General features: G+C 38.0%; 4 protein-coding genes across 5 annotated transcripts; all 4 read right to left on the reverse strand.

Annotated features, from left to right (window-relative positions):
• Nucleotides 1–571: 571 nt before the first annotated feature.
• Nucleotides 572–3,294, reverse strand: LOC111651725 (uncharacterized). The gene is made up of 3 exons (XM_023401748.2): nucleotides 3,135–3,294; nucleotides 1,829–1,939; nucleotides 572–968 (listed from the first exon to the last, which is right to left on the reverse strand). The coding sequence occupies exons 1-3, from the start codon at nucleotides 3,184–3,186 to the stop codon at nucleotides 745–747; spliced, it is 387 nt and encodes a 128-aa protein (XP_023257516.1). The 5' UTR covers nucleotides 3,187–3,294; the 3' UTR covers nucleotides 572–744.
• A 147-nt stretch (nucleotides 3,295–3,441) lies between these two features.
• On the reverse strand, nucleotides 3,442–6,766 carry LOC111651720 (uncharacterized). The gene is made up of 3 exons (XM_023401743.2): nucleotides 4,999–6,766; nucleotides 4,148–4,258; nucleotides 3,442–4,035 (listed from the first exon to the last, which is right to left on the reverse strand). Exons 1-3 carry the CDS (start codon nucleotides 5,048–5,050, stop codon nucleotides 3,815–3,817), a joined length of 384 nt encoding a protein of 127 aa, XP_023257511.2. The 5' UTR covers nucleotides 5,051–6,766; the 3' UTR covers nucleotides 3,442–3,814.
• A 102-nt stretch (nucleotides 6,767–6,868) lies between these two features.
• LOC111651724 (uncharacterized) lies at nucleotides 6,869–9,239 on the reverse strand. Its single transcript, XM_023401747.2, has 3 exons — nucleotides 8,967–9,239; nucleotides 7,715–7,825; nucleotides 6,869–7,288 (listed from the first exon to the last, which is right to left on the reverse strand). Exons 1-3 carry the CDS (start codon nucleotides 9,016–9,018, stop codon nucleotides 7,074–7,076), a joined length of 378 nt encoding a protein of 125 aa, XP_023257515.1. The 5' UTR covers nucleotides 9,019–9,239; the 3' UTR covers nucleotides 6,869–7,073.
• A 461-nt stretch (nucleotides 9,240–9,700) lies between these two features.
• LOC111651723 (sperm acrosome membrane-associated protein 4-like) lies at nucleotides 9,701–24,773 on the reverse strand. 2 transcript variants are annotated; one of them, XM_023401746.2, is made up of 5 exons: nucleotides 24,625–24,773; nucleotides 16,903–17,013; nucleotides 12,125–15,154; nucleotides 10,923–11,033; nucleotides 9,701–10,259 (listed from the first exon to the last, which is right to left on the reverse strand). In XM_023401746.2, the coding sequence occupies exons 1-3, from the start codon at nucleotides 24,674–24,676 to the stop codon at nucleotides 14,925–14,927; spliced, it is 393 nt and encodes a 130-aa protein (XP_023257514.1). In that variant the 5' UTR covers nucleotides 24,677–24,773; the 3' UTR covers nucleotides 9,701–10,259; nucleotides 10,923–11,033; nucleotides 12,125–14,924. The 2 variants fall into 2 exon arrangements, with proteins under 2 accessions (XP_023257514.1, XP_087028906.1); XM_087172780.1 differs by lacking the exons at nucleotides 16,903–17,013; nucleotides 24,625–24,773 and having other exon boundaries at nucleotides 12,125–12,280.
• Nucleotides 24,774–25,965: the final 1,192 nt, after the last annotated feature.

The following is a 25,965-nucleotide window of genomic DNA, read 5'->3' on the forward strand; positions in this document are numbered from 1 at the left end:
CAACTATCTGGTTATCCTAATTATAGTACACTTTGGCCACAAGTTTAGAAACACTGAGGCCATTAGAAGTTTCTCCTCCGCTATCCTCTCAAAAAATCTCTAAAGTGTTTTAAAGATTCTGGTTTTTCATATTGTATATAATCTGTGTGCTGTTACGTTCTATCTTTTGCAAGTTTCCTCTGAAAAACTGCTTCAAAACACAACCCAACTAACTAAATATGACTATAGCTCAGAACTTTGTCTGTTTTTTCCTGTAATTAACCAGATTATGTAGTTCACTCCAGGAAGTTAGGGACCCGTAAATGAAACATTACAGTTTTATTTCTTAACATAAAGCTCTAAAAGCTCCTCTGAGCCTTCTCTCTGCTGCCAGAAATTAAATTTGTTGGCCTAGAAGTACTCACATTAAATATACTAAGTTTTAAACACCTGATTTAACAAAAAATATAACTGCTGACCGCTGTAAAATCCCTCTATGTTACTTAAATAATGTATTGGAGACATGATTTCAGTGTCCTCGATGGTAGTGAGCGCCCTGAATCCGTATTTTATGATGACAAGAGGCAGAAAACAGGTTATAATGACTTTTTTAATGGTGCTTCATGGATTTCAAATTCAAATTAAAATAGTTCATTAGTAGGTAAATAGGACAAATCAGTGTTAGGAGTATACTGATTAATACTCAACTAGTACAAACAGTAAAAATCCACACCAACAGTAGAAACATGGGCAGATCATGTAAAACTACATCTCCCAGGTGCCCCACAGAGAGGACAGGACGGCAGCACAAAGGGCCACAGTCAGGGAGATCTGCACAGAGGAGGCTCCGTTGCACAGATCTGTGGTACAGCACTGGAAACTGCTGGTGTAACCAGCGCCCGCGATGGCGCCAGTCAGCGTCCTCCCACACAGGTCTGAGTCCAGGCAGCCGCGGGTGTGCAGGGTGAGCGTCCCTGTAGCGTTGAACTCTGGGAGAATGAAAATGAATGTGAAAATTAAAGGAGGTTAATTTAGAGTGTTTTTGTGCCACCAGCAGCTGGTTTCACTGTTTCACCAAAAAACCTTCATTGGATATCTGTTCTGTACTGAGCTTTCCTATTCAACTCCTTCAAAATCCATCCATTTCAATTAATGAAATTATTACTTTTTTATCAGATTTTATAGTAATAATTAACAATAATATTTCTACATATATACAGCGTCACGATAAAGTGAGTAAACTCCTTGGAATCACCTGTATTTATGTATAAATTTGTCTTAAAATATGGTCAGATCTTCATCTGAGTTACAATCATGAACAAACACAATCTATTTCAACTAATCACACACAAATCCTTGTATTGTTCTTGTCCATATTGAAAACATAATTCAAACATTCACAGTGTTGGAAAAAGCATGTGAACCCCTCAGCTAATGAGATCAACAAAAACTAACTGGAATCAGGAGTTCACAAACCTGGAGTCCGATCAATGAAACTAGATTGGAAGTGTGGGTTAAAGCTACTCAAACATCTGCTGATATGAACCATGCGTCACAAAACAAAGAGAGGAACAATCATACCAGATATCCTTCATTTATTTGTGACTTAAGATCAGTTCACATTTTATGAATGCAGAAAACCAGGTCATTCCAAAGGGTTCACATCCTTTCTCTTGCCACTGTTTAATCTATCAACTATTCACACTGTGCAGGTACTTTATTTGTACTTTGTACTTTATTTGCAGAAGCAGTGACAAAACTGAGCTTTAACCAAATTTTCTCATGTTTGGTTTTATTGTACATTTCTGTATAAAATGCAGTATTTCCAGTGTTGTAGAGGTTTCCTTACGCGCTTCTCCGGTATAACAGCTCTCAGTTGCATTATTGCATGTGACATCACTCCCCAGCAGGCACGTCCCAAATATGCCAACAGGACACTGACGGCACCTCAGGCAGTGTGCTGTGCAATGAAAAGAAAGACAGGAGGAAACCTGTGATAATCAGGTTCACAGAAACTCGCTCAACAACATAGTTCCTTGAGTTGAACAGTGTCAGGAAATCTGTGCTAGAAATCTGGTTTTGGTTGGGATTTTCTGAAGCCATCCTCGCACTGATAATATTTGTTCTCATGCGCTGTGATGAGTCGAATTGCCGCAGGAAAGCAGAGAGAATAAATAAATCAAAGCCCTAAAGGTTTTGTGAATGAGTATTTCCATTTTATAATAAGAATAGATGAAAGTCAGATGACACTTGATGATTCAGTGGTACTCTACTCTGTCATCTCCTGAAAGGTGCGTTTTAAAATTATTTTATAGCTAATAGTAATTCTACTCATCCTTACCCATTGTGTGTTTCACTTACAGTGGTTATTTTTTCATAGTAAACTGGCATTACTCCTAACAATATTTTGCCCTTTGTCTGATTTTTTTATAAACTAGGATGCAATGCGCCCCTGAAACTAGAGGTCCAGTCCATACGCTTCCTTAAATTTCTAAAGTCTATGAATTGTTGCATTTTTAGGCAAGTGAATACATTTACCCTTAAATTCTTTTTAACCAGGTACTCAGGAAGCAAGACGCTCTCCAAATGCTTTATGCTGCTTTTAAATTGCCTCTAGTCTCATAATGTGTATCAATTCAGAACAGGATTCCCCTCTGACATCTGTGGCAATTAGTCCTGCACAAGACAATTGTACCAGACACAATGTCATTAAGCTGCAGCGCAGCAAAACCACCTGAGACTCAATCAACCATCAATCTTTATTTTTGTTTGTCCCGAGACTTTGTCCTGAGCACTTTGTTTGCTCCTGGTAATGAGGCCAGAGTGCAATCAAGGTAAAAGCCACTCCCTTTGACTACATTTGTCCAGCAATTATAGTGCAGGTCAGTACTTAACACAGACGTGTCTAGTTAATATTGAGGTCACACAAAACGTAGTCTGAAAGACAGACATTGATGTAGTTAAGAGTAAACACATTTGATCTCACAAAAGCAGAAGGAACAATAATATATAAAGGCCTGTTTTAGGTAATCTGTTGTTAGCTTCTTTACAAATAAAGAATTAGGGTTAATTAAATCTGTGTTCTCATTTTCACCCACAGACTGTATGTGAAGACAAATCCTCTTATTTCACCTCAGAAGTTATTCTGAACTTACCCGCTGCGATGAAGGCGCTCAGGACAGTCACTGCTTTCCAGAAGTTATTCATCCTTCTCAGGGTTACGAGGTCAACGGGCTTAGTTAGAAAGTTTAAATAGATATTATTTCAAGGTCTGAATACCTCGGTCTGAGTCTAGTGACTGTCTGAAGAGGCAATGAAAAGATTCCACTCACGACTGAATGGTAAAGTTATGTGCAAGAATGAAGTTCATCAGGTTTTGTGTTTTCTGGAAAGTAAAGAGGAAGTCCTGATAAGATTTACATTCACAGCCTAGAGGAAAGTAAAACTCAAGTGCATAAAAAGTCAGAGCATGTAATGTAACTTTTATTAGTTCAGTTCAGTTCAGACAACTTTATTTATCCCCCATAGGCAATTCATTTGTAGCTTCCCAGTCCTTACGTTCGGTCTCAACAAACAACCAACCAACCAACCAGATATAGTTTATTATTTGTTCACCTCTGTTATGAACATGCGGTAAAAGGTTTCAGGCAGTTAAAAGTTTACTTTGTGGTAGTTGAAGATGTATAGAGTTTTCATACTATGTCTATATTTTCACAAAACCCCATATTTCCAGGCATAAAGGCTACAACAATACGACTATCACAATACAGGAGTGTCTACAGGATCCATCAAGTTGCATGCACACAAAGACAACAGGGGATCTTTGTTTTCATTTTTAAAGGCTCAAGTTGCTCCAAACAGCCAGTAGGGCGGCGCCCAAAGCAGCAGTGAGAGAGAACTGGATGGATGCGGCTCCGTTACAGCAGTCGGTGCTGCAGCAGGTCCTGTTGACGGTGTATCCGGCAGTCAGGAGGGATCCCGTTTCAGTTTGGTTGCAGAGGGAGGAGGCCAGGCAGCCTTGGGTCTGCAGGCTGAGCAAACTGCTGATGTTGAAGGCTGAAATGGGGAGACAAGGAGACGAAGAGAGTTTTTGTTGGAGTTTTTACATTAAAAATAAAGAGGTGCCGACACATTGTGACACTCAAAGGATCATTGAAGTGTCACTCACCCAGGTTTCCCCAGTAGCAGCTGGACTGAGAGTCGCTGCAGGTTTCAGTGGAGCTGAACAGACATTTACCTGCGATCCCCACCCTGCAGGTGTTGCAGGTCAGCGACTCACCTATGATTGAATGAAATGAAATGAATGAATGAGAGATTTAGAAGAGCACATGAGGAGGATGAGATAAGAGAGAGAAAGTGCTGAGACAGATGACGTACTGCTTTCTTTATACGAGGGAGGAACATTATTGAAGTAACAGAACATTACACAATAAGCCACCACTGACCTAAATGCAGCATCAGGATCAACTTCTTTATCACTTCTCATCATTGTCAAAGTCAGCAAAGTTGACATCATTTTCAGAAATGCCATTTCAACATGATAAAATGTTCTTATCAAACACTTTCGGTGCCTCAGAGCTTTTATTAAGTGTTACTGTTTTATACGAATCACTCTGCATGAAAGTCACAAGTCAATTTATACCATATAATTTTAATACAGCTTGTCAAAAGTAAATTGTTTTACAGATTTCTTTCCACTGTCACTCATTCGTTGTATTCTGGTGGAGAAATACTGAATCCTTTACAAGTAAACTGCCAAAAAGTCATAAAACCCCCAAATTTTCAGAAAGACATTACCAAGGACAAGACCTTGGTGTTACAGCCTGGACGCTACAATCAGTAAATATTTTGAATTTTTGATTGAAAAGTGACAGAACCGATCTGAATCGATTGTCCAAATAGTTGCCAATACATTTTAATTAATTAATCTTTGCAGCTCTAGTTCAAGTAAAGACATGTGAAGACGAATTTTGTTTTTTTTCAAAACTGAAGATATAGTGAGATATAGCGTGCCCCTACCTGTAACAACCATTGCCATAAAGGCTGCACAGACAAATAGCAATTTTTTCATTTTGCTCTTACACAAATGTTTGTTTTATAAAGAGAGTTTCAGCACAAATAAGAAGATCCAAATGTAACAGCGGTGGTCAAAGAGACGAGCAACGATCCAACTGTCCAGGTCAGTGTCTGAAATGGGAGCTTTATCAGCCTTGGTCACCTGGTTGCAATGAGGATCTCAGATTGGTCATCAACAATGATTAAAAAAGATGAATGCCTTTCATTTTCACTTGTCAAACTCAGACAGCTTTGAAAAGCCAAACAAAGAGAAAAAGAGATAATGGACGGTCATCTCTTTACTGTGTTTGTGTGTATGCGTAGTTGAATATGTGTGTGTTTGTGTTTGTTTGAACCTTCACTTTCAAAAGCATTTCATTACAAAAGAGGACAAAGCTACCAAGTTTCAGTCAATAATGGGAAATGTCCTCAATAATAGGAATCTCTGTGAAGAGACACTCCCTTTACTCTTTGCCATCTTTTTTTTTCTATTTTTTTTTTTACTTTTGACAATTTCCACATAGATCATGGACACTCAGTCTTTACCACTGGCACTGTGCGTGAGACCTCAAGTGTTTTTTCGAGTGTAGAATAGAATAGAAATAGAAACTGAAGAGAAGCTGTGAGCTCAAAACATTATTTGCATCTTTGAATCAACCTGCAGTACATTATGGTTTTTAAGTTTGTTTGGTATTAGTCAAAAAACAAGGGCTAAAGTTGCAACAGCATTAAATTTACTCACAGTGGTTCATAAGTCTGTAAAGAAAAAATCAACTCCCAAATCCACTGAAAACAGCTGTTTAAGAAGTACACATCTGTAAAGAGGTTAGCTTCACTTAGCTAAAGCTGGAAACTCGAGGAAATAGCTACCCTGCTTCTATCTAAAAAAAAAAAAAAAAACAATCCTTCTGTCAGCAGCTCTAAAGCTCGCTAATTAACATTTTAAATCTCACTTGTTTAACATGTACTTAACTAGAGAGAGAAAAAAGAAAACAATTTGCGGCTAAGCTAACCGGCTGCAGGCTGTAGCTACATGTTTATGATACAGAGAAGAGAGTGGCATCAATCTCCTCAGCTAGCACTCAGCAAGAAAGCAAACTAGCATATTTCCCCAAATGTCAAACTATTCCTTTATTTGTCACAGCTTTAAATTTACCCACAGGTGCTAAATGTTTTGCATGTTTCTTTATAACATACATACCCAAATAAAAGCAGTTTATAATATTTGGAGTTCATTCGTTTCTTATTTGCCATGAGTTACATGAGCTAAAATGGTTAGCTTAATTTTGCTCAAAGACTTGAAATAGTGGGAAACATTAATTTGTTTAATCTGTACAAAAGCCAAAGAGTATAAACAATATATTGTGATTTTTATGAGCGGTTCTGTTGCAAATTATTTTATGGTTTCATACCAATCTCACAGTGATGATGAGACTTACAGCTCAAAGAGATATGTGACTTCCATGAACCCACAGCCTCTCATCTTGTTTACAGATTAAACAAAGATATAATATTAGTTTAGATGATAAGAGGTGCTGGAAGGCGGGATCTATCCTCTTCAGACAGAGCCACAATAGCTGTTTTGTGCTAAGCTAACAGACTGCTATAAGTAAAACTGCTATGCTGTAATTAAGATACCGACATGGGAGTGATATTTATCTTCTCATCTTGCCCACAACAAAAATGTGAAAACTACTACTTTAACACTGTTTTGTTTGTTCGTCGTTTGCATTATCCAAACCTTGTCTCCGAGACAACAGTTATGTTAGCATATCGTATCATACCGATCATGTGGAGGCTGTGTTCCAAATAAACACTCTGGGAAAACTGGAAATACAATTTCACTAGGAAATAATTTATTTTTTTAACAATCACTATTGGTTTTAAGTTGCTTAAACAGAGGCATTCAGTCCTGGTGTAGAATATAGAGCCAAAAATTGTTCAAACAGGAAATGTAGAGAGACTGTGACCTCAGAAAAAAAAGTTATGTGTTTTTTTGGAAACTTAAAGGAACAATTTGTTGTCCCATCTCCTCCTCTTTAAAGGGCCCATTGGCTCAAAACTGCCACCAGAGCAGCGCACAGAGCCGCGGTCATAGGTAGCTGGATGGAGGCAGCTCCGTTGCACAGGTTGGTGCTGCAGCAGGTCCTGGTGATGGTGTAGTTAACATTCAGGATGGCCCCAGTCTCATTTCTGCATGCATCTTCTTTTGTACAGCCTCGTTGATGGATATCCAAAAGGTCGGCGCTAAACTCTGGAGGAAGCAAAGAAGCAGATATTTACTATGATTAATTTTTTTAATTACCAGAACTGATTTAAATTATGCAGCAGGGATGTGGCTGTCGTTACGGTTTCTTTGTGGTTGTTTGTGTCTCCTCTATGCAGAAAGACATCTTTTGTATTTCAGTTTTTCATATGAGAAACATTATATTTTATGTGTGGCATGTCCAAAAATCATTTTTTAAATTTATTTTAATGAGGACAGCCAACTCTATTGATTCATTTATTCATGTTTTAATTGTGTTTTATATTTTCTTTGTGTGTATGTGCAATACATGCATCTGTTCAGCGTCAGCAGAAAGTCTAACACAGTTTATCTTTAACATTACATTGACAAAAAAAGGCGTTTTGTTCATTGTTTTTATGTATGAAAAAAAGATTAATGTGTCATTCATCTTACTAGCAACTGCAGTGAAACATCTGGTCTGATCTCTAGTGCAATTTATAGGTGCTGCACGGAGGCAGGAGCCAAGGATCGCCACATCACAGGTGTAACAGGAGAGGGACTCAACTGTGAGAGAGGAGAGACAGGGACATGAACAGGACCACTGGAAAGGAATGTTTTATGTTGTTTGATCTCAACCCTCTGGAAAAAGTCAAATAAATATTCCTAAATATCTGACTTCATTTATTTACACCTTTATCAAACAAGCACCTGAAGTAATCACAAAGCACACATCACGACTTTTGTTTCGTAACCTCTCAAGGTGAACACCTCCGGGTGTGTTATCTAAAATGCAATTAAATACAGGATACATGTGTATGACTTTGAAGCCAACTGTACAAAAAGCCACAGTTTTATTTGCTGAAGTTGATATGAGTCATGAGAAGTTTTTCTGGCTCCACCCTGTAACATTAGAGCTGAATGAGATTTGTTTTGTGGTACTTACATTTAACATCAACTTGATTTTCACAGACACAATGTGCTGGTTACAATAAAAACTATCCAAGGTATGTTTTGTCAAAGTCTGTAAAAAAATACAAACAAAACTACAGCATCTGTATCGTTAGTGGCAGATTAATGTTTATGTTAATATTTAATGTTGATGTTTTGGGTGAACTTATCCTTTCAATGGGCAAATCTTGTTTGAATGGGCAGATCTTTCATACAGCTTGCTGAAGTCATACATCATGCACTGCATTATGTTTTAAATAACATCACATCAAATAACATCATGAATTTGAAATGAAATTAACCAAATTACCGCACAGTTCTGTTCTGATAACACACGTCTGCATAAACCACTTTAACTGCTGGATACCCTGTCACTGAATGATATACGGGGCCAAAAACATGGGCCAATAAGATTCATAATTTGTGAAATGATGTTCAGGAATAAATTTAAAGTCAACACATTACAGGATAAATTCTAGTTTTTGAATGTGTGGAACAGATTTGTAGATTGCAGAAAAAAATGAGAATATCTAAATACTTTATCCTTATATCAATGCTTTTGTTTTCTCATGCAAGGTTTTATGGCAGGTTTACTAAGTGCGGTATGCAACTGCAAGTTTTGAAATTATTTCTGATCATGATTTCACAAGCTCAACATCTCATTGATCCTTATTTTGAACCCATACACAGGAACACCCCCCCAAAGTTACTGCTTCCCTTGTAAAAAACAACAAAAAAACAAAAAAAAAACCCCTACCTGTAACAAACAGAGTCAACAGCGCGGCACAGCTCCACAGAAGTTTGTTCATCGTGATGTTCTTAGATCTACCTGCAGGTGAAGATACCTCCGAAGAGTTTCGGTCGTCTCTAATTTGTGACCGTTTCAAAAGGTGTGCTGAAGCTTTAGGTTTTGTGGACCAGTGATTCAGATTTACATACACCGGGGGAGTTATATCAGTAAAATATGTCAACTGTAGAGATAAGAGAGCGGGAAAGGGATGACATATTCCTGTACGTGAAGTAAAACGAAATAGGAACACAGTCACACCTTCACAGCGCCTGTCATATTAACACTATTGATTGTAAAGAAGTGGATATTATTGCAACATATTTGAATCATTAGTGTTTAAGTGGCTGTGGTTGCTTTCATGCTGAGTGACGGAAGCTGGACATGAAAACCATTGGTCCATTACTAAGTTACCTACTGTACTTCAACTGTATATATATGATTTTTAGTTAAATATTTCAACTTCACGCCTCACTTGAGTGATTTCACAAGCTCTCAAATGCAAAATGGATGTTGATGTTGTAAAGTAAATTTATTAGTTCATCAGTTGAGCTTTTCCGTACCCACTGGCGACTCCGCCAGTATATCCTTTGGTACAAGTACAATCGTTATAGTAGAATATTGCTTGACATATAAATGACTATTAAACTATTTATGTCATCTTTTTTGTTGAAAAGAAGAAAATTGTCCAGTGAGACACAAAGTAGGTAAAAGGATAAATAAATTTATTGGTTATAAAAACAAAAAGCAAAGCAACAACATGGAAGATTTTATGAACTCAATGTTTCCCTGAAACATGCCATTGCTCAACTTCCTTGATGTGGAGTTTCCCTGAGTTATGTAGTTTATGTAACTTCATCATAAAAGTGACCTCTGACATGAGTTATGAAAAATAGAGACTGTGAACATATGAGTAAACATACTCGTAAAATCACCAGGTCCAAAGAGTTTACTATGGATAGTGCCTTTGGTTCTTGGTTGCAGCTGGTTGCTGCGGTTTTGTGATGTTGCACTAGGCGTTTTACAGCATGCTTCCCCACACGGAGGCCAGGACGGCTGCACCGATGGCGGCCGTGAAGGTCATCTTGGTGGACGGGGCCCCGCTGAGCTGCACGGGGTTGCACTTGTCTGTTGAGCAGCACTCGATTTTGGTCTGGTAGTTGACGCTCAGCAAGGTGGCGTTGGTGGTCGCGTTGCAGCCACTGGAATCATCCTTGCAGCCCTGGGTGTTGAAGCCAACGAAGTCCGAGAGTGACGGGAAAGCTGAGGAGAAATAGTTGTGTCAGACTGATAAAAGAATCCGGGAGTAGCATGGTACATTAAATCAAATACAGTTTTGAGGTTCTGGTACTTTATTCAAGTGTTTCTGTTTTGTTAGAATTTCTACTTTTTACTCCACCGCATGGAAATAATGCACTTTTTACTGCACCAAATTCACCTAAGCCACTATACCTGGATGTTCATACACTAATTTTGCGAATCAGATCTTACATCATTATTTTTTTTATTGTTTTCCCCCTTTCCTTCCTTTGCTTACTTTTTTGTTCCTTCCCTTATTATTTCAATTGCCCTGAAATCATGAAATCTTTTGTTTAAATGACTGCTTTTATTCTGGCTTTTATTTTTTCCATCTACTTTTAAACCAGTGTGCAGGACTTGTAAAGACGTAATTTTCCACTGGTATGGCAACCGTTAGTCAAAGAAAAGGAATCACTCCATTGAATCAGCATGAAGATAAAACATGCATATCTAGTCACATGGGACACAGCAGGGAACATAGGGTGTGCTTGTTAATCCATGTGTCTAGGTGTCAAAGGATTTAGTAAAGATTTGTGATGTGATTCATGCCTGTGCTGTTATGTAATGTTTAAAGGAAAAGGGTGTGAGTGTGAGCGTGAGCGTGAAGATTATTGGCAGGTGACTTACTGGCTTTTCCAGTAAAGCAAACACTGGAGTTGGACGAACAGGACTCCTCAGCAGAGTTGAGGCAGAAGCCCACTAGGCCAAAGGTGCATTTGTTGCAGGTCAGGGACTCCGCTGAAACACACAAGTGAACGCACAAAGGTTAAAATCAAGAATCATTTCATAACATTTCAGAGCTGAGATTGATTATCAAACCGTAAACCCGTAACATGCTATAATATTATGGCAGCGATTGTTTTATAAGAGCTTGTGCTAATGTCGCTTTGATAATTACACATGCGTGTTTTTACACGTGTTTTTCCTGACCATTCAGTTGGACCTTTTGCCACACCCTGCGCTGTGGTACCTTGTCAATTTCAGTGATACTGTATTTGAATCTTCATTGTCAATGTGTGAATGGATGCTAATCAGTGGTGCACTTCACTGAACGGAGACCTTAAGTTGTTTTTTCAGCAAATATGAAGGATTTCTAAAGAACTGACTGGCCATGGGGCTTATTAAAAGAAACGCACACAAAAACAACTGGTTATTTCACCCAAATCACTCAAAGAAAACAAATTGTCTCCGTTTCCTCTAGTGGTGATAGTTGAAGAGAGTTGACACTACCCTGCATGATCCTGACGCCTGGTGTCAAACTGTTTTTAATGGAGCTACTTTCGTCTGAAGAAATAGTCCCTTTGAAAATTGTTGACAGTGACATTTGTGGATAATCTTGAGTGGCAACAGACTTTTCAGTGACACCTGAATGTTAAACTAGCTACACGGTAAGGTACCACCGGGGCTAAATTAGAAAATATCTATCATTATACTTTGGGTGAACTGACTCATTTAAAAATCTAAAATTGACAATTCTGTAATACCACTTTTACCAAAAACTAATTTCTGTACTGTATAAGCACGGGTTTGGGCAAATGAGATGTCAATAAAAAATCAATAAAAAGCTGAATTCAACTGTGATTTTTGTTTTCTTTATGATAAAATAATAGTAATACAAGTAATACAAATGAAATGAATGCTAATGAATTTGAAATCAGTGTCCAATCTTTTCATCAACTGAGCTTTTCCCGCCCTTTTTTTCATGGCTAATCTTTGCACTACAGATTACTCAATCAAACCAATCACCGCCAGAGAAATAGCCAAATTTCATGTCCATCATATCTTTCTTTCCAGTAAAAACCCTGATAACTGTTGATCTCTGATCTTACCCAGAATGAAAGATGCAACAACTGCAATGATTCCAAACAGGATCTTGCCCATCTTGTTGTGTTGATTTGGTCCTTGGTTTCAGGTCACACACACAAAAAAAATCCTTCCTCAGAGAGTCTAAAGCTTCTTGGATGCTGTGTGAAGTAAGAAGTGATGAGCCTGTTTGATGAGACCTGAGATTTATAGCAAGACAGGTGAGGGGAGGAGACAAGAGGGGCTTTTGTCTATCTTTACGTCAGGGCAAGACTGTGGAGGAATGCAAAGGATGGCTGATGCAAGATCTAATTGCATACCATGAGCCAATCAAACTCTCTGTATCTGTTATTCAAGAAGTGGAATAAGTCATTGATTACAGTTCATGAGATTAAGATTACCCAGAAACCAAAGTGGCAAAGTGAAGCTGGTTGATTTATGTTTAACTTTAGCTCCCATGTTTCCACATCTGGAACAAATGAAGACACACCTTTTTACAATTGTTTTTAATTAAAGTGTGGAGCTTCTCATAAATCTTATCCATCACACTGCCTTTTTAACACTGTTTTATTCATCATTCTCAATCAAATTGCATGTATGTTATTATTCAGTTACCTTGACCTGCTTCTCTTAGTCTTATCTTATTCATATTTTGTATTCTTTTGCATTGTGTAAAGCACTTTTTCGCAGTGAATGAAATAGGCTGGTTAAATTAACTTGCCACGCCTTTAATTCAAGATATTCAGTTTGAGACAAAGAAAATGATCATTTGAAAAGCTGAAATCAGTGAATATTTGGCCTAAACTTATCAATCACCTAATTGTTTCAGCTTTAATCATATTGTTGTTATAAAGTGGAAACCTCTAAACCACCAAAGTCAGGCCACACATGTCTAAAGTCACCAGTTTTACAAACATCCTACAATTATCTATATGTAAAGAATGTACCGTCTGTGCAAAAACCTGGAATCAAGATAGGCGAGTTCCCTCCTGCAGCACCGTCTCCTTTGCGGGGCAATGAAACCTGAGGAACCAGTTGGTCCTGCAGGATGGCACCGAGTTGAAAGAAGAAACTAAAAATCACAACACAGGAAGGTTTTTCCCCCCACTTTGATTTTTTTATTGCTGTCTTCAAATTATCTACATGACCAATTTCACAAAAAACATTCACACTCACCTACATGTTTCTGTTTTTGGGAGTAATGCCAGATGTGTCAAATTCAGGGAGCGGTAACTGATCTTTAATAATCAGTGATTAATGCGGAAACACAAGCCAATACAAAATAGAGAATGATTTGAATAGACATACTTGAAATTTGTGTAATCTCAATTACTTTTCAGTCTCCAAACACAATATGATTGATTTCATCACGTTCTCCACATACATACATCCAAAACTAGCAAGACAAACGTTTCTACCAATATCAAAAATATAACAGTTACGGTTACACACAGAGTTAATGAAGCTGCTGTAGTCCAAAAGAAAAAGGTTCACAGATACTGCAAGACAAAAGCCAAGGGCCCCATTTACATTATGTTAGCGACATGGTAATAAAGTGAATGCAAAGCAACTGGCAATAAAATGAAATGAATAGAAGTAAGAAATGTTTATGGAAGCTTTGAAATCATATATTGGCTTTTGAATATTATGACTTTAAAATGACATTACAGTGGGTCAAAGGCAATAAATTAAAAGAATAGTTTGACAATTTGGAAAATGAACGTACTCCCCTTCTACCAGAGAGTTGGATTAGGAAATTGATACAACCTTCATGTGTGTAGGACAAACATGAAGCTACAGCCAGAACACAGTTAACTTAGCTTGACATAAAGACCGGTAACGAGGGGAAACAGCTAGCCTGGTTCTGACTACAGGTAACAAAATCACAGTTGTTGAACACATTAGTTATCTGTGTGTTTTATCCCTTCACCAGTCCAGTACCAGTCTTTGCCAGTCCAGGTCAGATGTGAGAGCTTTCAGGGAAAGTCTCCTTTTTCCAGTTTCAGCTCAAGGTAGGACTGTCAACAGAGAGAGGAGGCTGTGGCAAAAGTGGAAACATTAGCCAAGCGGAGTGACAGAGCTGGAGCTGCAGCAGGTGGGTTCTTTTTTTTTTTTTTTTTTTTTTTTTTTAAACCTTTAGACAGAGCCAGGCTAGCCATTTCCAGCTGTTGCCACTCTTTATGCTAAGCTAAGCTAACTGCGCCTGGTTACTAGCTTCGTATTTTTCACACAGACATGAGACTGATATCAAATCTAATGCAACTCTTGGCCAAAAAGTTTTTTTTTTTTTTTTTTTTTTTTTAAAAAGCTGAATGAGCACATTTTCCAAAGTGTCAAACTATTCCCTTAAACTATAGCAAACAGCACCATCTGTCCTAGATAGTCATACAGCGATATACCCAACATGTGACTCAGCTGCTGACCGACATTGTAACAAAACTTCAGACTGCTCCTTCAAGTTAACGGCAGGGAACTTGCATCCTGTCAGTGTTAAACACTCATTTTAGACTTTAAATTGTCTGTCCGCTAACATTTTTAACATCTCCTGCAGTGAAATGAGGGCTTATACATACTAAAAATCCAAAAACAAAGAGTGAAATAAATTTTAACTGAGATATACACTTGTGTGAGTAGTACAATACACCTCAAGGATAGTAAACACAAGACTCATGTGGAGAAATAAAAGTTGCAAAACCACAGAGCTCATGTCTGAGGAGGGCATTTGATTTAATCCTGGTAGTGCTCGTGTGTGTGCGCAACATGTAGTGTGTGTGTTTTTATGTGTGTATGCACTGTGTGTCATCCATGTATCCCCTATATCCTCTGTCAAACCAGGACTTTGGCCACAAGCAGAGCAGTGATGGTGGCGAAGGTCAGGCTGAGCCCGGAGGCCCCCGGCAGACCGGGCGCGGCGTTGCACAGGTCGGTGTTGCAGCACGTCTTGGTCATGGTGTAGACGGTGGTGTTGGAGCTGCTGCTGGGAAAGTTTACCTCTTTGGTGCTGTTGCAGTCGGCCTCAGCTAGACAGCCCTTCATCGTGATATTCATGAAGGAGGCTGTAGACAGACGGCAAACATACACAATCACTGTCAGGGTCCATTGTTCATTGTGTTTGTTTGAAATGGCTGTTTGGAGTTTCACACTCAGAGGAATGCGCCGATACACCTCAAGTTGTGAAGATCCTGTTACTCCAGTTTTGGTTTCGAGGTTTTAACGACAAGTAAAAGACTATAGGAAGCAACACTTAACCCTAAGCTCCCTATTTAGCATTTACAAGCAATATATTAACATTTCATAACTGGTTTGTAACACTGATGTAATTGTAGGCAGATATGAGTCATACAAGGACAGTGTATGTGACCTACTTGCATACCTGACGGTATGTGTCATAACATTTCCTTTTAAGACATTTATAATACTACAACTATTTTTTACTGTATTTAACACTCGGATCTGCTTAAAACTACATTATAGTTAAACAATTTATGAAATGTTTATATACTGCTTATAAATGGTAAAATATGGTGACGGACTATAAACATTTTTAAACCAATAACAGCAGAAATAAAAAACAGAAATAAGTGTTCACAACAGCAGCAAAATAATACAGTGTGTGTTCATCATAATGAAGAAAACCTGTCACCCTGTGCAAATGAGAGTGTTTTTAATCTAATTAATTAATTAGTACATTTCTGGACAACAATGGCGCACTCACAGAGGAACACACATTTGCCTGTAGCTAAGGCGGGGTCCCTTCTTAAAACTATTGAGACAACTAAATATGATTTGGGTGCGACGACTGATTGAATGAAGTTGATCCAGGTCTGTTCCACTGGTGTCGACAGTTGGCAGATCGTATAGACCTTCAGTCACCGTCAGTTTAATTTTTTTATTTTAGAATTCGAATTTAAAATGGAGATGTTTTTCATATGACAACTTCACATGTTTACATTTACTGTAGGCACCCAAATCTTGAAATCCAATTTGTAAATAGATTCCCTGTAAGTTGAATAAGTGCTTTGATGTATGGCTATCTACGCTGCCACACACTGGAAGAATGAATGATTTGTGATAGTGTGAAAGGAGAAATTGAGTCTGGTTTATCTACTGTAAGTGAAGATACATAGTGATTGTGATCACCATTTTTAAAAAACATATCTCAGAATGTAAAAGGCAGGTCTGTTATCTGTAACACCAGATAAATCCAACATAAAGGCACAAACATGAGTGTGTGTTTAGAGCTGCAACTGATGATTTTAATTAATCCGAGTTCCCCCAAATAACCATACCCCTCATGAGAAGGACTAAATATGTATGAACACAACATATATTTTCATCTAACAATTTTAATTAATCTTTTTCCTCTGTCCTCATGAGTGTAGAAATATTAACCTTTTAGCTATTTCACCTGTTTTTCGTGACATTTTGCTAAACATTTAAACCTCTCTGCTCACTGACTAATTAGTTTTCACACACCAACAATAAATTACAACGCATGATGTTAGTGTGTTACAACTGAGGTTGAATGGTTAACTAGTTGTGGCACACCTCGGGCCTCCCAACTGCAAAACAACCCCATGAGGTCATATTACCCCTGGTTGGGAATCATTGGCTTTAAGACTTAAATTTTATGTTGCGTTACTCAACCTTTTAATGAAAATCCTTTTACATTTGCTGGAGAGTAAAGTGATCCTGGTTTATTGGAGAGGGAATGCAACTGATGGGGATTTGTGCGAGTGTTGAAAAGCTTCTTAAAAAAAGGAGAATGTTGTCCAGTGAGATTTTTAGCCACTGAGCTCCTCACCTGCCGTCCCAACACCACTGAAGCAATGTTCTCCCTCGTCACAAGTGTCCTTTGTGGTTATGCACAGATTCCAGAAGCCGAGTTTGCATTTGTAGCACTGCAGAGCTTGGCCTGACATCGAAAGAAAGTTGGAGGGATGAGAAGGGAGGGAGGGACATACAGAAGGAGGAAGAAAAGAACAGGAGAATTAGTGATAAAAAAAGGTTTACAGCAGTTTATACCTGGTATAATTATGTGTTCATTCCACCAAGCTTTTTCTCATGTTTGTTTGGTATGGAGGACTGTTTCAGTTCCATGATTAAGTCTGGCTTTTAAAGCAGTCATACATGTTGATTATGAGATATAAAGTCAGTGACCATGGATGAAACAATTGACCCGATCCATAGCACAGAAGAGGTTTTGGTCGAGGTCATGCCATCGCTTGTTTCATTGAATTCATCGCAGTTTTCATTCAAACACTTTTAAACTTTCCCTGAAACTGTTACTTATAAAAGTTATTAGTGACTTACTGTTTTATTTTGTAATTCTACGACTGCCACTTCTCTCTAACCTTGTGATTAAAATGACCAGAAAACTGAACAGAACGGCCCAGTTATAAATCCAAACTGATCTAAGTACAGAGGTTCTTGCATGTATAGATTGTAAAACACTATGGGACAAATTTTGAGCTATATAAATAAAACTTGAGCAGTGTACCCGTTTCCTTTATCAGCTGCGACTAGTTTCTAGAAACAGCAAACTAACTGCAGACTACAGATAATAGTACCCTGTGTGGAACTCGGTTTAGAGCCAAGGTATGTTGACAAAAGCCTTGTCTTGCAGATAACAGGTCTAGAAGGTCATCAACTCAGGCTATTCAAATAGAGTGAGCTCACATGGAAGAAGCGGGTTCTGAACCACTGCACTGCATTCAGCATGAAGGGATAAATGTGAAGCGCCTCACAAAATAAAATACGGTAAGCAGTGAATAAAATTCAGTAATTAAAACTGCACCTGCAGAATTACTGGAGATAAAATGGCTGATGCAGTACATGTTAAGTTTTGTCAGTGGGCTGAGCAAACATTCATGAAGTCACAGACAGCATCTATTAAATTTGCTCTCTCAGATCTATCAGAGGAACGTGAGCACATCAAATATAGACCTGTGAACTTTATTACTCTAAACTCAAAGTAAAAGTGAAGTAAATCTCCCTGCCTATTTTTCTTTTTGCAAATCCTCTTATTTCCTTTTAAATTGCTCACAACAGAAAAAAAAAAAAAACTCAGTTACTTAAGGTCGTCATAAAAAGACCCCTCGAAACAGTAACACCAGATGGAAAACCAGATTTGTTTTCTAACAGATTTAAGACAAGCCTGAAGTGGAGTGGCCACTGCAGTGAGTCTGTGACATAGTGCTGTGGAGGGAGGGAAGATAGTTAGCAGCTGAAGTGAACCCTGCTGGAGCTATCCTCAGAAACCAGTCGCTCCAGTTTCATCGTGCCGTGACTGGAACTGTTGGATAAAGTTCACACTAATCACACTGAAGTCACAAACATGCTTGTTAGTTATTGTGTCTGCACAGTATGTACTTGAGTATTTTAAAAAGGGAATCTGAAGTCTAAAACAAAATTCATATACACTACTTCTGATGCATTGTAGTTTTGTGCATTTGAACCAAATCATCCCAAGTAATGAAGACTAAGACTGAAATGCAATATAAATGATACTGAAACTAGCATTAAATCGCAGTCTGAACTGCCTCTGCATCATCTGATCACCAATAGTTTTAGTTCTAAGATAATTAGCCAAGTAAGTTTAGTTGAATTCTCAAATGGTCCACTTTGCATGCAGGAATAAAGAAAAACAAACAAAACAAACACCCCCAAAAAATTGGCTCATTTTAATATGGCCCTTTAAAATAATGAATAATTTCATATGCAATATTTACATCTCTCACACTACATTAAAAAAAACATGTAAAACAATTACTGGAGATAAATATTTAATGGCCAATTAAATATCCAACTCTAGTATTTTACAGAAAGAAGATATATTTTTTACAGCGTTACTGCTGTATCATCATCATGTTTCTTAAATTTCACTTTTTCTACCACTAACTGGAGGATTTGACTTTCACCAGGTAAACCTATACGATATTGTGAGACGGCCCCGATTTCAAATCACAATCTGGCAGGATAATCCATTTCTTTACCACAGAGGTGAAAACACACCCATACCATTGTACACAACCCCACACCCTGTCATGCAGGTTTCGGTTACACCCAGGTAGAACTTTAGAGACTTTTGACAGTGCATCCTTTCTTATTGCCTACTTATATATATAATCACTATAATACGTTCTGGCCTTAAGTCAAACAAAGATTTCTTTATCCGGGAGACAAAATGACTTTTCTGAAAACAAGCCACCAAAAAAAAAAACAACACCTTTGATGACCCTGTGTACTAAAGTAACAAACCATAATATGACAATCACACAAAAAATATTGCAGAGTGACTCCCATGCTGTCACACCTTGCAGCAACTAAGCACATTGCAATGCTGACTGGCATGTTACACATCATATTTTCTGGTCCAACTTGATTCTTCAGGCTATTGACTCATCCTGTTTATAAAAACAACACGCATAAATCGGTGTTGCTTAGGACATGTTTTTTTCACCAGCATTTAAGCACAAGAATTCTTTGTCAAGGTCATGTGAGGATTACTGAACAGGCCTAGAGCCAGAGCCTCAGTGTGAGATGACTATTATTTCTGATTGGACAGTAAATCAAGCAACTACGACAAAGACGCATAAACAAACTTTAATCAGGCGCAAAATAAAAACAAAAGCGACACTTACCACAGACTCAGAATTTATGTTCGAGTGTATTGCTGTTATGCTAGAGGTGTGTGGGGAATCTTGTACATGTCTGTGCCCAGGGGTGCACTGTCTCATAACCCAACTATGGCCAAGGTGTGGCGAGTCTGATGCAGTCTGGATGTGAAGTCACATGGGAACAGTAAAACTAATGATGTTCAATTACAGCAGACTGTTTGTTCACTGCAGCAGAAGTGTCTCAACACATAATTGGTTGCGTCTTCACCTCTTACGATTGTAACAAAACATCTACACAGCAGCATGTTTCCTTAAAGAACAGACTCTGGGTAAAAGAGGCAAAGTATATATTAGGGATGTGTGCGATTACTCGACTATCTGCACCAAAGTCAAACTAATTATTAATATTTTATGGTTGTCTGTTTCATCTGAAATGTCACGCACTAGCCCGCCACTAGCTGGGGCTGCAGCGGATGTTGTAAACAAGCAAGGTGGGACAGACGACATCTAGTAAAACCAGCAGTTCTGATTTAGAGGTTGTATGTTCGCTGCCAGATTAAACTGGCATATAGCCAGTCGAACAGAGGAATATGTAACCACATTCAGCACAAACATGGAAGCCAAGACGGCTACTGGTGATGCTTTTTCGTACTAGTCGACTAATCTAAATTTAAATTTCTGTTTAAGTGACAGGGAAACTAATCATAAGGAACATCCATAGCATATATCTATACAATAACAGGTGGAAAAATTCACTTTTGAAAGACACAGTAGCTAGAGGAGACTGGTGCGCAAGAAGCAACGCTGCATATTTGCAGGATACAATTTATCACGATACAGGTGACTGCTCAAATATCAGGTGATATATTTGTCAGTCAGTGAAAGAAAAAATTCTTTCCTCATCACAGGAAAGATTCTTCTCTTGTGATGTACTTTTAATATTACATCAGTCCCCTAACACCAATGTTATCACAGGTGCACAAAGAAGGAAATACCTGAGCAAACGCAGCCACTGATTTTCAGAGGGGGAAGTCCCGACTACTGAAAATTGTCTTTAAAGTGTTGGAGTCACCACCACTCATCCTTTATTTTCACTCAAGCTGACAGGTTATCAGGTTCACCTAGCGAAAAGTAATGCAGTCTTATCCTGCAATAAATCTTATCTGCACAAGGCTTATAATGTTCAGATAAAATTTTGTCATCTCATTTTATACATACATACACATTTTATAATTTGATCAAACTGTAAAACCTGTATCTAGAGCTGTCAATCAAATGTATTTGAGTGTATTTTCAACTCAAATTTAGTGGAGTAGAAGAAAATCAAAATACTGTACAGTACAAGTACTTAAAACTATTCAACAGTATTTGAATTTGGTTATCTGCCCTAAGAAAAACAGAGAAAGACAAACTACAGGAACATTTTTCACAAATACTAATTCTGCATTAGCTTTGTGTAGGGCTGTTAGGTGTATTTAAAATTCATTTACAGGATTATATGTAGAAATACCATGATCAGTAAGAAATCTAACATTAAGAGATGGCACCAATTAAAAAAATAATAATAAAAAAATTAGTAAAGCAGTGGTAAAATGATTAAAAAGTCACTTTTGAGCAGTGAGTCGCTCTGCCTGAAACTGAGCCAAAACCACCAATTCAGCTGGAATAAAAAAAGTGCTGTCAGACTCCATTTTGATAGCAAGGAACAGGTTTGAACTCCCAGGTGTGGCACATTACTATCCCTCAATGTGCAGTGTCAGCTTTATACTGCCCTCTACTGCTCATTCACTGAAACTACAGATCATAGAGCACCAGCCCTTCAATTTTCTACTGCAATGACATGTTGACAAACCAAAAACCAGAAGGAAAAACAAGAAGAGGGAAGCTAACGGTTGTCATAACAAAATAAATTCCTGTTAAATCAAATACTAAGGAACAACAAAATAATAAAAGTGATTTTATAAGAAGTACACATGGAATTAGATGCAGTGTTTTCTCCTGTAAATCAGTTCTTTTGGAGGAGCTGGTAACTAAGAGTTTGTCCTGTCTGTGGTTAAAGTTAAGTGTCGTTTCTAGTCACCGCTTTGTCATGAATTCAACATGAGTGTATCCATGTGTGACAAACAGAAACGCATGAAAAACAGTAAAGAGTGACTCAGTCCAGCCTCCCACAAGCTGAAAACTTCTTTTACAGACCCATTTCAGCAAAAAAGGCTCGGTGTTACATAGCTTTGTGTTTCAGCTCACTGTGGGAAAATGGGAGCAACTGGAAAGAAAAACAGTGAATAACTTGAGCTAAAATTAAACTCACAATGTGAGTCATGTGCTACAACACCATCCCACTGTGCACACAAAGTTGAAATGTGACAGCAGGACATTAAATGAATATGCAAACAAGTTTATGTAATATGAGGGTAAATATGCTAAGACAGCACTCAACGCTTCATCTGAATAGGGGATAATTATCTTCCTTGAACTATACAACATCAGGAAAAGTAAAGATAAATACGCTCGGGTGGGTCTGATGTGTTGTGCAAATATATTCTTCGTGTGCATTTGGATGTAAAGTAGATTCTCACTCACAATGGCAACATCCTTGAAGGGATTAACCAGGCTCATGGGAAGAATAGTCAGATGACATGTTTTGGGGCGGTAACATTTTTGATTACCCTCTTGTGAATTGATTTTTACAGATTAATAAAACAAACCCTAAACGTGCGAGAAAGAAACTGACATAGGAGTTATAATAGTCAAAAACCAAAACTTGTAATCAAATCTACACAGAGGAGTGGACTTTAAATAACATCTTTTTTTTTTTTCCCCCTTCTAAAAAAACAGCCCTGCCTTCAGAAAATGTTAACTCTGGTGTCAGTTGTGAATTTTAAGAGCTGCAGGTAGAAAGGACATTAATAGAGCCAGAAATACCTTGAGTGATTAACTGATGAGTGTCTTGTACAATTTTTCTCCACAAGACTAACAGGACAAGTTTGCATAAGTATGAGAAAGTTGGATCTTGTATTTCATACCAGTATGTCCATTTATTTAATGTAAAACTCTTATTTTTTGCAGAGAATTCCTGTGCTCACTCATAAAGGGAGTTTTAAAAACCTCAGTATGTAATTATCTCCATTTGTGAATCACTCTTCTGTCACAAACAACGATTTGAGTAAAGGACTTGCGGGTCAACATTATCACCTTAACGTGTATAAAAAGGAAGCCATGACCGGAAAATAGTTCCCTCTAGAGAGGGTGTGGTTTGAAACAGGAGACCAAAACAACAGAGGTGAGGGGACCCTGAGGACAAAAATCAACTACAATAGCTTAAAAACACAATAGCAGGGGACGCAATGTCCCTGCCCATTCTGCAGACGCTCTACAGAAGTGGAATTTGAGACTTGGGCACAGCCTCCACTGTTACAAGGTGAGGAATTTCTCATGGCTGGCAGGTTTGGACATGATTCAGTCTGGAAAAAAAGAACCTTCTTGTACCACAAACAGACTGCCTCACCCCAACCTGTAATAACAGCATTAGAGTCAAGCCTGGGATGTGCTGGAAAACTCTGCCTCCAATTCGTTCATCTGTGGGAACCAGTCAAAATCATCCTGTGCTCTGTTGAATCTTACATGGTAAATCTGTTGGTTGGAGTCCTTTTCTTATAAAAAAAAAAAAAAAAAAAATGTTGGGGAAATGCAAAAAATGCCCATTATGTTTTTTCTGGAGTCCAAGTCCATGCTGGTGACAGTCCAAAAGTCAAAATATTCAGTTTGCTGTCAGATAAGATAAGAAAACCAGCAAATCCTCCCATGTTATAGATTAAATCAGAGACTAATTGGCATTTTTGCTTGAAAAATTATTGGAATGGTTAATCAATTATCATGATAAGTAGTTTTCTGTCAGCCAAATAAAAGAGTATGGACTAATCAACTTCTTTTTGCCATTTTAACAGTTTATCCATCCCTTTATCTTTCTATTTCAACTGTTTATTTTTAGCTAACCATTTCAACTATTTTAATCGTTTATCCAGAACTTTTAGCTAACAACCATTTCAACTGTTTTTTGTAACTTCTTGCTATTGTGGCAGTTTGTTAGCTAACATTAACTACCAATTGTTTATCCATTACTTTTAGCTAACAACCATTTTCATTTCAAAAAGGTTTTATTTCTTAAACTGAATCACACCCCATAAAAATGATACCATGATATGACAACAATCGTTTGCAACATTATGCTAAACAACTGGAGGTACTTTTTGTTTACTGGTCCTTCGCTGCAGGATATAATTCACCACAAAGCTGCCCACTTATTTGGCTGCTGATATGAAAACACAGTCTGTATACAAGGTGAACACACCCAGTCAGACAGCCCCAAGCTCCGTGCCCTCCCAACAATGTCCCACCGAGTAAAACATGACACACACTTCCCAAACACCCCCCACCCCCCAAAGAAAGTCAAATATTGAAGTTTTAACGCCCTGCAAAAATATTTTGACATTTCGAATCTGTGTTGCCAAGAAAAGAGACGTCAAGAGGAACTTAAAAATAAAAACTAGTTCATGGAAAATATAAAAAGGTCCATACAGAAAGCAAAGAGCTCGAAATGTAACTGTATCCAACCATTTAAAACTTGCAGAATAGAGAAGCCAATTCTAAATATATCAGCACTCTAGAAACTGTGGTGGTATTTTTAAGGGAAAACAACCACAGTAAAATACAGACATGCCAAACTTCATGCAAAAAAACGTAGATTTAGTCGGGGGAAAGATATTGTACGCTCTCTGTGAAATATAAAGCCGTCCATTTTAATAAATAGTTTCAGGTGGTAAGCTTTGCAAGTGAGGTGCTTTACAATAAAGAAAAAAAATGTATATATTTTAATGAATAAATCATAATTTAGAGTTTTATCTTACCGACAGCAAAGCAGAATCCGACTGCAAAAAGTTGAAGAATAATTCTGTTCATCTTGGAAAAAGGAAGGTAAGATTGCAAACTTGACTTTCAGGAGATGCTGCCCGTTTTCCTGTGAGAACTCAGACCGTTACAAAGTTGATCAAACAAAAAAAAAATTTTCCGCCATTGCTGTATTTATAATCTTCCACCTCCCACCAAACGTCACCGTTATCCAATCAGAGGAGGTCTTGTTGGGCATCCACCCAGGTTTGTTTTTTTTTTTCAATCTCTCCCACCTGAGCGCCACCCCACAGGCACACAGCTGGGGGTTATTAGCTTCTAGCAGGGAATTGAACTGTGGGAAAGATGGGGAAATGGGGAATTGTAGTGTTTGTTTGGTGCTCAAAGGTGATTTTATGGTGACGTTGTCGTGTTTAACCCTTCCTGTCACATTATTATCATATTGCATGTATGGATTTATAGTGTTTTGGTGGTGCGTAAAAGTGACTTATATGATGCATTATGACCTCATTTAATCAGTGGTGGAAAGTAAAGTACATTTATTCGAGGTACTTGTGCTTTATTTCCATTTTATGCTGCTTTACACTTGTACTCCACTACATTCATTTGACAGGTGTAGTTAGTTGAACACTTGCTAAACACATTATATACAACACACTGTTAAAGATTAAACCAGTGGGTCCCAACCTTTTTGGCTTGTGACCTCATACAAAAAAAAGCATTACTGTATTGGTAGTTTGTCTAAAGTTCCAGATGTGAATACTTCTCCCACCACTGATTTTGTGACTTTACAAAGATCCTGTAGTGTGCCATCTCACATCTGGTAGGAAACTATCAGTTGCTGGGATGCTTGTATACTAACTGCACATCCACTGTGAAAAACATAGTTTGATTATTTCAAATTTTCCAAACGTGATTGATCAAACATTCCTTAAGAGTTAAGAAAAAACATAATAAATAAACGATTAAAAAGGCGTTAGATTATTAAAGTGAAAACAAAGGTATTTTTTACCTCATGCGAGTTTGATTTGATTTCCTTATGGATCTACAAATCACAGCTATTGAATGGATATGTTAAAATCAGAACAAATATTTCTAAAATTGTCTAAATGTACATATATACAGTCATGGCCGAAATGATTAGAACACCTGACAGATGGTACTCCGTGCCTCGCCAGAATGTTGCGGTATACTTTCTTATCCATGATGCCATCAATTTTCACTAAGTCACCTGTTCCTGAGGCTGAAATGGCGCCCCACACCATAATACTGCCCCCTCCGTGTTTAACTGTTGTTCTCTCCCCGTCCCTCCGTCGAACATACACTCTTCGCTTGTTGCC

Source organism: Seriola lalandi, unplaced genomic scaffold (assembly GCF_002814215.2).
Source record: "Seriola lalandi dorsalis isolate HSWRI2012SDOR001 ecotype SW California unplaced genomic scaffold, Sedor1 jcf7180002053753, whole genome shotgun sequence".
Lineage (NCBI taxonomy): Eukaryota > Metazoa > Chordata > Actinopteri > Carangiformes > Carangidae > Seriola > Seriola lalandi.